We start from the raw sequence: 14586 nt of genomic DNA on the forward strand, positions 1-14586 counted from the left end.
CCCACCCTACTTAGAATGGGACTCAGTCCATACCTGACCTAGTCCCTTAGCCTTCTCTTGGAGCTTCTTAGCTCTCTTCTCCGTTTCACGCTGTTCCAGCCACACGGGTCTTGTTCTACCTCTATGTGTCCAGTACATTCTCATCTCAGTTCTCTGCACTTGGTTTCATGCATGTAGGGTTCTTCCTTAGATACATGCATGACTCACTTCCTCACTTCATTCAGATGCCTGCTTGATTCCTGAACACCTCCAAACAGCAACTCCCCCCTCCCACCTTGTCCTACCATATCCCCTTAATTTTGACATTATTTCCTTTAAAGGCATACATTACTCCTGGTTACCTATACATTTCTGTAACTTTTTATTTTGAGGTGACTTAGAGTCACAAGCAATTGTACAAAATCATATCTAAAAGGATCCAGTGTTGTCCCCCCAACCCCCCAAATTCCCCAGGTGGTAGCATCTTGGGTAGTGGTCATACAGTATCCCAAGCAGGAAATTGACACTGATACAAGCCACTGACTCTTTCTCAGATTTCCCCAGTTTTACATGCACTCATTTGTGTATATATTTAGTTCTGTGTACTTTTATCCCCTGTAGACTTATATGACCATGTTGCAGACAAGCTAGAGAACAGTTCCAACATAGGGATCCCTCATGCTATGCTCACCTTTAATAGGTGTTGCTCCCTCTCTCCTTCTACCATTCCCAGGTATTTTATATTGTCTGTATGTCCCCCAGAGTATGGGAGATTTGTCTGTTTTATTGATCATTGTCTTTCTAGCACCTAGAAAAGAGTGCCTGTCACATCATAAGTACCCAATATATATATTTGTTAAGCGTCGATCATAAGGAAAGGCTCTCTTGTGAGGAAAAAATACGCAGGAGGAAGCCTTGCCTTGTTTGAGGGCACACACAACATATGAAATTTTTTCTTTAATCATCTCTCTCCTCACATCCCATCTTCTCCCTCGCACCACCCTTGCATCCTCAAATGCCTCTGACTCCAGCAATGAAATTGGTCCTCCTTCATTGTTCAGCTCAGGTTAGTTTTCTGGTGCAAAGCGCAGGGGTCTTGAGTGGAGGCTTGGGCACTCTTCTAGGATTCGTGGCAGCCAAAACTCCTTGCTTACCTTTACCCTCAGGAGTTAGACTTGAATTGAAAACTATGGCCAGCGCCACGTCTCTTCTTTATATATTCAAATGAAATTCCAGATGTTATGCCCTAAGTTGGATATTTTGGGGTCGGACTTCTTCTAATGTGTTTGTTAGTCTCTTTGCAAATGCACACTATTTTTGGTGTAGAACACTTGATTCAGATGTCTTCCACCTCTCTTGTTTACATATTTCCTTTGAAGGAGTCATGGTTGCCGAGTGCGTAGAGGGCAAAAGATCAAGGGACGCTGTTCCACTTGACAATTTGATGGAAGTGAGCACAGACACCACTCCTGAAGTCAGGTCCCTGGTTACTTCACAGTGTACGAGGGACGTTTCATCCTCTGAGACCTTTGTACTTCGTTCTGTGCTAAAGAAACCCTCTGTTAAGCTGTTTCCAGAGGGCCTGCAGGTAAGTTTAGAGCTCCTTTTCCTAAAGCAAATTGAATAAATATACATTTGGGCTTAAAGCAATTCTTGTGAATTGTTGTATATGTTATACTGGTTTCAAATGTTTTCCCCTCCTTTCCTTACTTAGAGCACTCTGCAGAGTTCATTCCTTTCTTCTTTCTTCTCTTTCTAAACTCAGCATAGAATATAACTTGTAGAATTCGATATATGTAGACTGTATTGTATGAGAGTTTCATAATTATTAATGTGTGTTAGTTATTTCCACCTAAAATATTTGGTCTCAGAGATCGCTTTTTCACAGGCCTGTATGTTTCTCTAAACTCAGCTTGGATGAGCTAAGAGTAGGTTGATGGGAACTAGCTGGCATTTATTGAGTCTTTTTAAATTTTATTTATTTATTTTTTTGAGAGCGTGCATGCACACAAGTTGTGGCAGGTAGGGATAGAGGGAGACAAGGGGAGAGAATCTTAAGCAGACTCCACGCTCAGCACAGAGCCTGATGCAGGATTTCATTTCATGACCCTGAGATCATAACCTGAGTCGGATGCCTAATGGACTGAGCCACCCAGGCGCCCCTTATTGAGTATGTCTACGGACAGTTCTGGCATAGATCATGTACATGTAGTCCTAGTACTCTAAGGAGAATATTAGCCCCATTTGAAGTAAACCTAGGCTTGAGGTTATTAAACGAACCCAGATAAATCTGATATAGAAATCCATGGCAGGCTATAAACTCTGAGAGGTGGAAAGGATGGGCTCTGGAGTCCCAAGTGCCTGGTTTCAGATCCTCACTCTGAAGTTCAAGAGTTGGGCCAATTATGTCACCTTTTTGTACCCTGGCTTGCTTCTAGTTCACAACTAGTGTTGTGAACAGACAACACTAGTAACTACCTTACAAGGTGATTTGAGCATTAACTGCAATAATAATATGAAATTAGCACCAGTACCTGGCAAATGAGAAGACATTTTGTTTTCAATCCACAGGCATTTAAATATATAACCATGTCTACACATCTGTTTCTAAAGCCAAAAGGAGGCAGCCGTCTTCTATTGACGTGAATAGTTATGGTCGCTGGTTATCTTAAACATTTTAACAATTTTTCCGGTCAAAGAGCTGATGTAGGTTTCTATGCAAAGCTGCTTATTCATATCTTGTATTCGTTTTATCTTCTCCTCAAACAGACTTAGCATCTTCGTGATCCATGTAACCCTTACTGATTAACAGCATTACAGAGCCAACAACAAGTCCTACCACGAAAATTTTATGAAGATTTTTATGATCAATGATCTTTTCCCTGAGCTCTCTAAAGTTTGTAGGTGTATACAGTTTGAGTCATGAGCTAATTTTTGTGGTTGTTTTAATTAACGATAGCCTAAAAGTTCTCAAGAATTTTGTTTTCTACATTCAGTTATATCATAAATAAAGGCATTTCCCTGATCAGGAAGATGAAATGGACTTGAGAGAGAGTTTCTTAAGGAGCAACTTGTTGGGAGCAGGACAGCTGCTGAGAGAAGGTGCTGCTCCTGGAACGGGGGCAGTGGAGTCAGTGAACAGCCCTAGAGAACAGGAGTTGGTCCAGGGTGTAGAAAGTCACCCTGGAGGTGACTCATGGAGCCCACAGCCCTGGCTCCCACCTGCGTCACTTGGGGCCCTGTGTTGAGTGGGACCCTGTCTGGTGCTTCAGGACTTGGGCTGACCCTCCCTCCCCAGCTTGCCAACTCTCTCAAGCTTTTGGGGAAGTATACAGGGACAGATGTTACGTTCTTCCCTTGTTCCAAACTCAAGAACTTAGAAAAGGTGTGGTTCTCATATTTAAAAGACAAAACACCCCATTATGCCATTTACCTTTTTGTTTTCTTATTTTCATGCAATTCTCATTCCTGTAGATAGTTCTCTTATCTGACACCAACTGTGGTATAACTCTAGCCACTCACATTTTCCTGATCTTCATTTGCCAGATTAAAAATGATTAAAAATGAGTGAATTCAGCCCTTTTTATGGATTTCTGTTCTTTAATCTTGACCTAAAATACTGTTTACTAAAGTAATGTTTAGGGCATCCAGTTTTTCTTTGTGGCCCATGTCAGTAAGCCAGAACAATTATGAAAGTAAATGTAATCTGCAACACTGCATAGTATCTATCCTGGGCAGACAGTTCAGAGTGGCCCTTCTTACCAAAGTGCATATGCATTTATATATGTAAAATTATTCATTTATGTTTATTTTGTTCAGGAACACTGTGACAATCTCTGTGATGATGGGACTCATCCAGGCTTAATCTCAAGTCTTGCAAACTATTGCAAAGAACAAAAAGTGGGTAAGAAATTCACATTTATTTTGAAGCTTCATGTTATCCTTTTCTTGTGAAATATCTGACCTACTATGTGGTAGTTTCAATGATCTGCTAAATGCCTTGATGCTTCTCACATTATACGGGAAGGAAGGACAGTTGACTGGAATCTCTTTGGAGAGACAATTACTCTGTCCATTTCATCTGCCCCTTTGTACTTAATGGTACTACTTGTAAAGAAAATTGATATTCCAATTTTCTATACTTCTAAGATACTCATGCAACATTTACTTTAAAACCTATTATCATATTTTAGAACTACTTCTTAACCTTTTCCATTTTGAATTTCTTTTTTCTACAAACTGTACTTTCTATTAAATGGATAAGAGCTGAATCTAATCATGTTAAAAGATTCTAGGATATGCATTTTTAGATAAGAAATATAGCCCAATTTTTTTTAATCTACCCATTTATTATCTACAGAAGGTCAAGAATATCGCAAAGTGCCAGCTTTTCTAAATATCAGGAAGAGGAAAAGAGTTACTTTTGGAGAGGATCTAAGCCCTGAGGTGTTTGATGAGTCTTTGCCAGCAAATACTCCGTTGCGTAAAGGAGGAACGCCTGTCCGCAAAAAGGATTTAAGTGGTGTCAGTCCCCTGCTACTTGAGCAATCACCAGTTCCTGCGCAGCTACAGTTACCACAACCGAATTTTGATGACAAGGGGGAGAATCTTGTAAGTATGAAAAATGTGAAACAAACTTTTTATTTCCATCAGGCCTCACCTGTTTTGTGTGAATAATAATTATGCTTTGAAATCATGAAATGGACTAAATGATGTGTCATGGTATAAATTAATGCATTTTTCTAGGTAGGTTCCCTCCCCCCCAACCCTGTGCCTATCATGACAGGTGTACGGGGTATTAGCCGTGTTCTCATACTTGCATGACACCTTGTGCATTGCATATTTCATGACCCTAAATACCGTTGACTATAGGATGTACCATCATTTTATCTATCACCAAGGGCCAGAACTGAAGCTGTCACACACCGTGAATTGTAGGATGTACTCAGATTTCAGAGCTAGAAAGATGTGAGAGAGCGACAACCTTAGAACTGATACACTGTAAATACAAACTTTTTTCCTCTAAGATGATTTTCTGTAGGTAGAATTACTGGATGAAAAATGGATTTTTTTTTTTTTTTTACCTTTTTGATATATATTGCTGAGCATCCAGAAAGTGCAGTATAAATGGTTTTATTTTACCACACTTTGTAAACCTGGGTATTGACAGTACTTTTTAAAAATATCTTAATAAGAGAAAAAGATGACTTGAAAACTTTTAGTTTACTAATGAGGTTTGAACCTTTTTCCTAGGTTTATAAGCCTTTGAATTTCTTCTCTAGAGAATTGTCTATTAATCTTTACCCGTTTTTATATTGGGACCATCATTCATTCTCTCCCTTGCCTGTTATATTTTGAAATAAAAATATTCCACGTTCAGCCAAGATGGAGTTGGAGGGACCTAATTGACATTTTTGTAAGAAACAACTAAAAAAAAAATCCCCAGAAAACATACAAAACAGTGGTTCTCAGACATTGAACATCAGGAAGCACAAGATAGTAATCCCCAAGAGAAGAGTAACAAATGAGGCAAGCTGCATAGGAGCCCCAGCTTACTGCCTGGGCTGGACTTCCCAGGCCACAGCACAGGAAGGTTTTACCTTGGTAGTGCCTAGCATTCTCCATGAATTGAGAAAATGGAGCTGGGGTCTGGGAAAGCAAAGGAGGCTAGAGCTCATGGCAAAGGACCAGAGAGGAGAGAGCTGCAAAGAGAGCTCTGGAGATCTGCAAAGGGTTCACTTGATCCTGTAGCTGAGTACTGGTCAATGTGTGATTGTGAATAAACTGCCTGATGTCAGGGAAAGGACTATCCACATAGAGCAGAGGAGACAATCCCTAGAGCTTACAGATGGGCAGGAAGTATTCCCACCAACATGAGTGGTTGGAAAAACCTTGTAATTCAGAGGGCATCAGATACTCGGGAGAGTATTGCCTCACTAGCAGAACATAATTAGACTAAAAGTCTAGCAGAGCTCAAAAGCAAACTTTGAAAGGACACAGCTTTCCTCCAAGCGACTTTACTGCATTGTATAACCTAACTCAAGAACAGAAGACTATTCACTGTCAAATAACATTAAATTCAAAATGTCTGACATTTCAATTAAAAACTAATAGATGTGTAAGAAAAGATGCCCCCAATGGGTAGAAAAATCAGTCAATAAAAGTAGACTCAGAAATTACACATATGGTAGAATTTGTAGACAAAGGCATTGAAAAAGTTACTTTAACTATCTTTCATATGTTCAAGGTAGTGGAGCAAAGTTTGAACTTGTTAAGAACATGAAAGATGCAGAAAAGATCTAACTTGAACTCTGGACGTTATAGTTGCTGAAAATTATAAGCTTCGGGAAGAAAAATATGTTGAATGAGATTAATAACACATTAGAGACTGCAAAAGAAAAGATTTGCAAACTTAAAGATGCAGCAATAGAAACTATTCTCCTTGAAAGAGTAAAAACTACTGAACAAAAATGAGCAGTTGATGAGCCTGGGACAACTTAAGGTGACATAATATGCATATACTTAGAGTCCCCAAAGGAGAGGAGAGATCAGAACAGAAAAAATATTTGAAATGTAATGGCTGAAAGTTTTCCAATTTGATAAAATTTAAAGCTCACAAATCTTCAAGTTCAAATTCCCAGCATAAGAAATATGAAATAATATGCAAAGACACATCATTACTTAGAAACCATGATATATGGCCTGGTAGGACCTAGAACAAAAAGACCTGTGACCCTAAAGAACAACAAACATGAAAGGTAGCTGAACTCTCATTACAAACTACAAGCCAAAGGACAATGCAGCAGCATTTACTTGGAGGAAAAAACCAAAACAGTAACAACAAAACATATCAACCTAGAATTCTATATCCAGTGAAACCATCTTTCAAAACAAAGGTGAAGGACAGGCTTTTTCAGACATCTGGAAGCTGAGAGGATTCATTGCCATAGTGGGTTAGCATTAGAAGAAATGTTAGAGGAAATTCTTTAGTCAAAAGCAAAATGGCTCCTGATGGAAATCTAACAAAGAAATGAAGACCACTGAAGCTGCTAACCTACGTGGGCAAATGTAACTGACTTTTTTTTTATTATTAAACTCTATAAAAGATTCTTTAAAGCAAGGATAATGATAGCATATTGTTTGGTTTATAACATGTCAATAAGAAATAAAACAAAAGTAATATGGCATGAAGGCTGGGAGGTGTTCTTACGCTTAAGCGGTTTGAGTTAAACATGATGCTGTAAACGCTTAACCAAAGTGGCTTAGAGGGAAATAATTAAAGCTTGTACTTCAGCATAAGAGACATCTCACATTAATGATTCCAACTTCTACTTTAAGAAGCTAATAAAAGCAAATTAAAGCCAACGTGCACAGAAGGAATTAAGATAAATGCAGAAATCAATGAAGTAAATAACAAAAATAGAGAAAAATATCATTGAAGTAAAAAGATTATGCTTTGGAAAGATATGAGTACACTTCTAATCGGACTATTCAGAGAAAAAAATGAGAAATACTCAAATTACAATATAAGGAATAAAACGTGACTTGACCACATTTTCTAACAGATTTTAGAAGGGTGATACAGATAAAAAGATAATATGGAAGTATAAAACTTAATGCCAATATATTCAACAACATAGGCAAACTAGACCCATTCCTTGAAAAACAACCAAATCTCACACTAGAAGAAATAAATGACCTCATTAGCCCTATATCAACTGAAGAAATTTAAGTTGTAGTTAAAACCTTCCCACAAAGGAAAAACTGCATGTCCAGCTGATTTTGCTAATGAATTCTACCAAACACTTAAGGAATTCTTAATTTTATGTACACCCTTTCAAGCAAATTGAGGAGGTGGAAGTAATGCCCAGTTCAATAATGTCAGCATTAATCTGCTACCATAATCAGACATTGTAAGAAAACTATCGCCTCATGGACATAATACATAAAAAGATACTATATCAACACCAACTGAGATTTAACCCAGAGATGGCAAGTTGGTTTAATATCTGAAAAACAGTCTATAATTCACCATATTTACAAACAAAGGAAACCATATAGTCATTTCTGATAAGAACTCTGAGCAAACTGGTGATTATAGAAAATTTCTTCAAACTGACAAGCTTTATTTATGAAAAATCAATTGCTACCATGATAATTATGTGGGAAAGAAAAGATTTGACATCTGCATTTGTATTGCCATTTTCCCTGAAGTCCCCCTGAGTAATACTGAAATGTTAGATTGTGTTTATTAATGGAATATCCTATTTACTTTAGAATTAGGACAAGTGATTTTTAAGTAAACCACAGAGTAACTTATTAGTGCATCATTATGACTGCTTCCATTTAATATTTTATTTGTTGGACTGTAGTTAGTAAGCAGTTTCATTAAAGATTGGTAAATATTGTAAAATATTTTTATATTCAGTATGTTTGTTTTGCTCTGATTTTTTTTTTCTTAATCTTTTATTTTTTTCTTAATCTTTTTTTGATTTCCCATCTGTATGCTTACCCCAGTTCCATCTACAAAAATGCCCAAAAGAAAAAAAAGTTTTTTTTCTTTTGGGCACATTACATGTCCACTGAATTTAAGGATGTCAAATTTCTACTCTTGTTTTTCTTTGTTTAGGAAAACATAGAACCTCTTCAGGTATCATTGGCAGTTCTGAGTCCTGTTAATAAGTCTTCAATCTCTGAGACTCTTTCAGGTAGTAACTTTTATTTATCTTAAAATAAAGACAAGTGTCATTTTCATTATGAAACTAAAACTTAACTTCCTTTTTAAAAAATTTTATTGTAACAGTGCATACTTGGTTTAAAAAACCATATAGTATAGAAAGCTTACAAGAAGTCTCTTGGGGCACCTGGTTGGCTCAGTCAGCTTTTATTTCAGCTCAGGTCATGATCTCAAGGTGGTTGAGATTGAACCCTGTGCAGGGCCCTAGGATCAACAGGGAGTTGGAACCTGCTTGAAATCTTTCCCTCTCCTATCCCTTCCCTGCTTGTGTGCTTTCTCTCTAAAATTAATAAATAAATCTTTAAAAAAAAAAAAAAAAGTAGTCTCTTGCCCACCCAGGCCTCATACCTTGTAATCACCCACAGTTAACTTCCGTAGATGGTGGGCCCTGTTTTTCAAGATCCCTGCAGGCATTGGAGTTCTCCTCTCAACTCCTGTCAGTAGTAAGCTCCTTGTGACAATTGATACAACTGAATGATGTGGATCACAAGGATCATTTTCCAGGGCCCAGAATTGTTTACCAACATTAAGTTGGCCTGTTGGGCACTTGCACTTTTCAAGTCCCTGGCTTCTTTATGAACGTGACAAGGCAAGACAGGACTTGGGTGACAAATGTCATGGGAACAGTTATTCATGTCTTTCCCCTGAAAGAAATCCTTTAGTGGCTTCTCATTGGCTGGAAGACACAAACCAGATTCACTGGTACAGAATCTAAGACCTGGAGTGTGAAGTTAGAGCTAAATCTGGAAGCATAGTCTGTTCCAAAGCCCATGCTCTTTTACACATTATACTGCTTTTCATATACAACATTAAAAGTGATCAAATGAAATAGTTACCTGAATTTTGTAAGTTAAAAAAATTATTTTCATGATCATCTTAATGCCCTTTATGTAATTTCATTGGATAAAATGTAGCTTGGAATAAATGGACATGAGTGAAAATGTGGCATTTATTATAATCTGATTTCATGTGTTATCTTAGGGTTAAATGGTATGCATTCTCCATGGAAAGTGGCAGAAGTTTCTGGGTATTAAGTAAACTCTAAATCTTAAAACATGTTTTAGATCTCAAAATTTATTTTTGGTAATTAGTTATTTATGTTTAGATATTATATTATGCTAAAAGCAAAGGTGCATATCCAAAACAATGTCCAGTATAACTGAAAAATGACTCTTACAACTTTTTGTTAGCTACCCTTATTTTGCTTATCTTCTTCTTCAGGCACTGATCCCTTCAGCTCTGGAAAAAACCACGAGGAAATAGCCTCCCATAAAGTTGGTAGAATAACACGGGCCTCTAACAGAAGTAGTGTAAGTATTTGTATTTGGCACAATGTATTTGTTTGTAAATCTTGCTATACATTTTTTTTGTTTTTATAATCACGTGATTATGGGTAAAATCTTGATTTGATTAATATCATTGGGAGCTCATACCTTACCTACATAACATATAACCCATGGTAATGTTCTTTTTTCTGATTTCATTTTAATTCTGTTAGAAGAAAAATATAGTAATATTACAATACAGTAATACAGTGCTTTCAAAGTTTGTGTTAATGTGGAAGGTAATCTGTTTGGAACATTTGTTTGGGGTTTGTGTGGTTTTATGAATTTTATTGAGGTTCATAGTGGAGAAGAGTAGTGTGTAATTAACAGACCCAGAAAATGACATAATTATAACTTTTCATAAAATATTTCTTTTTTTTTTTTTTTTTTTTTTTTTTTTTTTCGTTTTTTTAACACTGGGTTTTAACTATTCCGTAGGAGCATAACTCCCACTGAATGCATGTCTTTTCCTATTTCATTAAATTAGATAAAATTGGAATTTTGTCTAAATTTATAAATATATAGTATACCATGATGGGCCTTTTAGCTAAAGTTGTTGGGTGATAAACCCAGAATTCACATTTAGATGAGCTAAGTACATGTTCCCACCCCACCATCCCCCATAACTCCACAGCACTTAGCTGCTAAATTGTAGATGCTTAGTAAATATTTGATGAAGAAATAACTAATTTTACACTTTTTTTTCTTTTTTAAAATAATGGACAGGGGCGCCTGGGTGGCTCAGTGGGTTAAGCCGCTGCCTTTGGCTCAGGTCATGATCTCGGGGTCCTGGGATCGAGCCCCGCATCGGGCTCTCTGCTCAGCAGGGAGTCTGCTTCCCTCTCTCTCTCTGCCTGCCTCTCTGCCTACTTGTGATCTCTCTCTGTCAGATAAATAAAATAAAATCTTTTAAAAAAAATAAATAAAATAAAATAAAATAATGGACAGAGTGCATATGCTTCTGGGTATACGTTTGATAAGATCAGAAATTGGTAATTACTCTTTTCTCCCATTCGGGTTTAAGATGGTTAACATACTTGCAGTGGAACTTGTGAATTAAAAGGAAGTGGGATAGAAAATGTAGAAACAGTGTGGGAAGGAAAATAAATGTGAGAAACATATCTTAAAATGCACTTGCTTGTGTTTTGTGATATCCCTCCTTTAAATTTTCTTTATAGCAATTGATCACTTTTGCAGAAGAGAATGTTTGTAACTTACTTAATACAGAAGTTCAGCCTTGTAAAGAAAAGAAAATTAATAGGAGGAAATCTCAGGAAAGGAAGTCCACAGGAAGAGTACTTCCTAAAAAGAATCAGGTAAGTGTGTGTTTAAAGATACAGTAAGAGAAGAATTAATTGGTACATATCTTTGTTGTATGATTAGGAATGCACGGAAACAAAATTTTTCTAGTTAACATCAGACCAAGAGTATTAAAATCATCATAGAATAGAAAGGGCCAGAGGCAATTTGTGTGTGTGTGTGTGTGTGTGTGTGTGTATTTTATAATATATGTAATCAGCTATAATTACCCAAGGACCATTTTTATATTTTCTTCATTGTATTATGTACATTCAACACAGTAAAACTCAGCACTCAAGTGTTAAATTGATTCTTACCTTTGAATCTCATCTAATCTCACCCTATGAAAGGAATCCTCTAATTTCTTAGACAAAGATGAGTGTGCCATCTGCCCTTGTATGCTTTCACTTCTGCCAGGGCTGGATCTCTTCCTGTATTTAAGGGAGAATTTAGAAATTGGCTCTTCATCTTCCTCAACACTTCAAGGCCTGTGCTGGCTCGGGGACTTCACGATCTCTTTATGGATGGCTGATCTAGCACCTTAACTTAGTCACCGGACCTCGGCCACTTCAGTGATCCAGGCCTTCCTCTGCCTTTCCCCACAGCTTGCTGGTACCTAAGACCTTCCTACTTTTAATAGTACACACTACTTTGTCCCATTTGCTGATCCCAGCGGCCTCTCCTGCCAGTGTTCTCACTCCCTTACATACCTCTTCTGGTATGAACGATCTTCTGGCTCCTCCATGTACCCTCCGGCATTCAGATATCCCGTTACTTCCTACGTTTCCTTGTTCAAACTGCCTGAGCTGTTTCACCAACTCTTGTCAGTAACGTCCATTCTCCATCCCTTTCCTTCCACTTCTCGTCTGGATTGGTCCCCCACCGCCCTCCTGCCATCTAACGTTAGTCCTGGAGAGACTCACATCGGTGATCCTATGGCAGTCATAGCTGCAGATACTGTGTGAAGTCTGCTCTCACTTTCCACCTCTTCACTGGAATTATTTTCCTAAGGTGTTGAGAAACTTAGTGACAATTGAGAGCAGCCTTTGATTTGAGGTCTCATGCTTAGTTACTTGCCACCTCAGCAGCATTTGACATAACAGAACATCCCTTTACAGTCTCTGTTACAGGTTTATTTCCTTCCATCCACCCTTAGTTTGTATTACCTGGAGCTCCTCATTGCCGTTCTAAATTGTATATTTTCTGGGTGATGTCATTGGCAGCATGGTTGATGCGTCCCAAATCTGTCTTATCTATAAACATGATTAATGGCCTACTAGACTTCTCTTCTTAAACCATCCTACAGGCCCCTCAAATACCAACTTTTCCAAAACTAAGCTCATCAATCTTACCCCAACACCTCCCCAAAACAGTTAGTAAACTTCCATTGTGTTCCATGAAACAAAAACTGACTTAAACATGGCCCAAACATCTGCAGGTCAGCAAAGCCGAAAAAACTGGCAGTTTTCCTGGTTCAATCCCTCTTTTAGATCACACTCCTTTGAAACATCCCCTTGTTGAAAAAAAAACCACATAAATTCAAAAATATGCATACATCTTTATTAGTACATTAGAAGTTGGTTTTCTTCAGACTAAAAAAAAACTGCTACAAAGAATGTACATGTACTTTTTGACTTAAAATCGATAGCCAGAGGGCGCCTGGGTTGCTCAGTGGGTTAAGCCACTGCCTTCAGCTCAGGTCATGATCTCAGGGTCCTGGGATTGAGTCCTGCATCGGGCTTTTTGCTCAGCAGGGAGCCTGCTTCCCTCTCTCTCTCTCTCTCTGCCTGCCTCTCTGTCTACTTGTGATCTCTCTCTGTTAAATAAATAAATAAAATCTTTAAAAAAAAAAAAAATTCGATAGCCAGAAAGTTCAAGGAGGATTGAGCATTAAGGTTTGTTCCAACCCCTCCCAGACACATTGGAATTAAAATAATTGATATAATAAAAAGACTAGACTCAGAATAGCAATGGGAAGAAGAAGGAAGGGAGGAAGGATGTTAAGCAACAGAGGACAGCCTTCAGTGAATCTCTGGAAGACAAAGCAGATGAGGGCACATTGACAGGTGAAAGATGTAGATTTACAGCCCAGAATGTGCTCGTAAGAGTCAGGCATTGGGAACCAGCCAGCACATAGCACGATCCCAGGAGACTCTGTGCCCAGTATTGGCAGTTCCAGTAGAAGGTGAGAATGGGAAGTGGTAATGGAAAACAGAAAGACTGAAGTTTTGTATATGAGACAGTTTGCACCAGTTGGCATCCCACCCCCTGTCCCGTCAGGTTCTCCCATCTCAGAACAGATGATGTCATGTAGGTGAAAGCCCTCATTCTGGCATTTGGAAGGTCCCATAGTCTTGACAGCTTGCTCTTGCCCTCAAGCAATGCCTATGGTTGAGACTCCCCATTCTGCCCTGCCTGACCCTGCACAGAGCTGCCATTAGGATTTCCCTGCAGGAAACAGAGTTGCTGGAAAACAGAGGGAACTCTCAGACCAATTTATCCAGTCTTTTCTTATGTAAAATCAGACAACTCAGTAGAAACCAGAGATGAGAGATCTATATTTAAAAGCTGAAAAACTGGGGCACCTGGGTGGCTCAGTGGGTTAAAGCCTCTGCCTTCGGCTCAGGTCATGATCCCGGGGTCCTGGGATCGAGCCCCGCATCCGGCTCTCTGCTCAGCAGGGAGCCTGCTTCCTCCTCTCTCTGCCTGCCTCTCTGCCTACTTGTGATCTCTCTCTGTGTGTCAAATAAATAAATAAAAAATCTTTAAAAAAAAAAAGAAAAGTTGAAAAACTGACCCCATAAAGAAAGATTATTCTGGGGATGGAAGGAAACTTTATTTTAAAAAGACCTGACATACTCGGATTTAAGAAAATATTATCTGCATAAAACTAAGAAGATGATGCTATAGAAAAGGAGCAGAGGGAGAAATATTCATAAATACATAAAATTTAGTCATTGGACTAGAGATAAAGGAGTATCCCAGAAGGTAGAGCAAAAGAGAAACAGACTAGTAGTAAGAGATGTGAAAACTGAATCTAGGAGACTATGTAGGTATCTGAGAACAAGAAGATAGAATGAGAGAAATTGTCAAAAGAAGGGGTTTCCAATAGTGGAAGAAAAGAGTCTTCAGGTTATAAGGGTCTACTGAATGCCTAGTACAATTAAAAAAAAAAAAAAAAGCCAGGACTTCAGCCTGTCATTATGAAATTGAACAATAAGGATAACAAGAAAAGTGGACTTTTCC

At 38.2% G+C, this 14586-nt stretch overlaps 1 protein-coding gene across 5 annotated transcripts in view; it reads left to right on the forward strand.

Moving 5' to 3' along the window:
• CDCA2 (cell division cycle associated 2) overlaps positions 1-14586 on the forward strand; it is a 48224-nt gene that overhangs the window by 18152 nt on the left and 15486 nt on the right. For 4 of the 5 annotated variants that reach the window (XM_047717381.1, XM_047717380.1, XM_047717383.1 and 1 more), the window contains 7 exons: positions 959-1045; positions 1359-1567; positions 3799-3880; positions 4337-4590; positions 8609-8687; positions 9938-10026; positions 11220-11357. In XM_047717381.1, coding sequence (XP_047573337.1) covers positions 959-1045; positions 1359-1567; positions 3799-3880; positions 4337-4590; positions 8609-8687; positions 9938-10026; positions 11220-11357 — 938 coding nt within the window. The remainder of the gene's footprint in view (positions 1-958; positions 1046-1358; positions 1568-3798; positions 3881-4336; positions 4591-8608; positions 8688-9937; positions 10027-11219; positions 11358-14586) is intronic. The other variant, XM_047717382.1, reaches the window with a different exon arrangement.

The sequence above is a fragment of the Lutra lutra genome, chromosome 2 (assembly GCF_902655055.1).
Source record: "Lutra lutra chromosome 2, mLutLut1.2, whole genome shotgun sequence".
Lineage (NCBI taxonomy): Eukaryota > Metazoa > Chordata > Mammalia > Carnivora > Mustelidae > Lutra > Lutra lutra.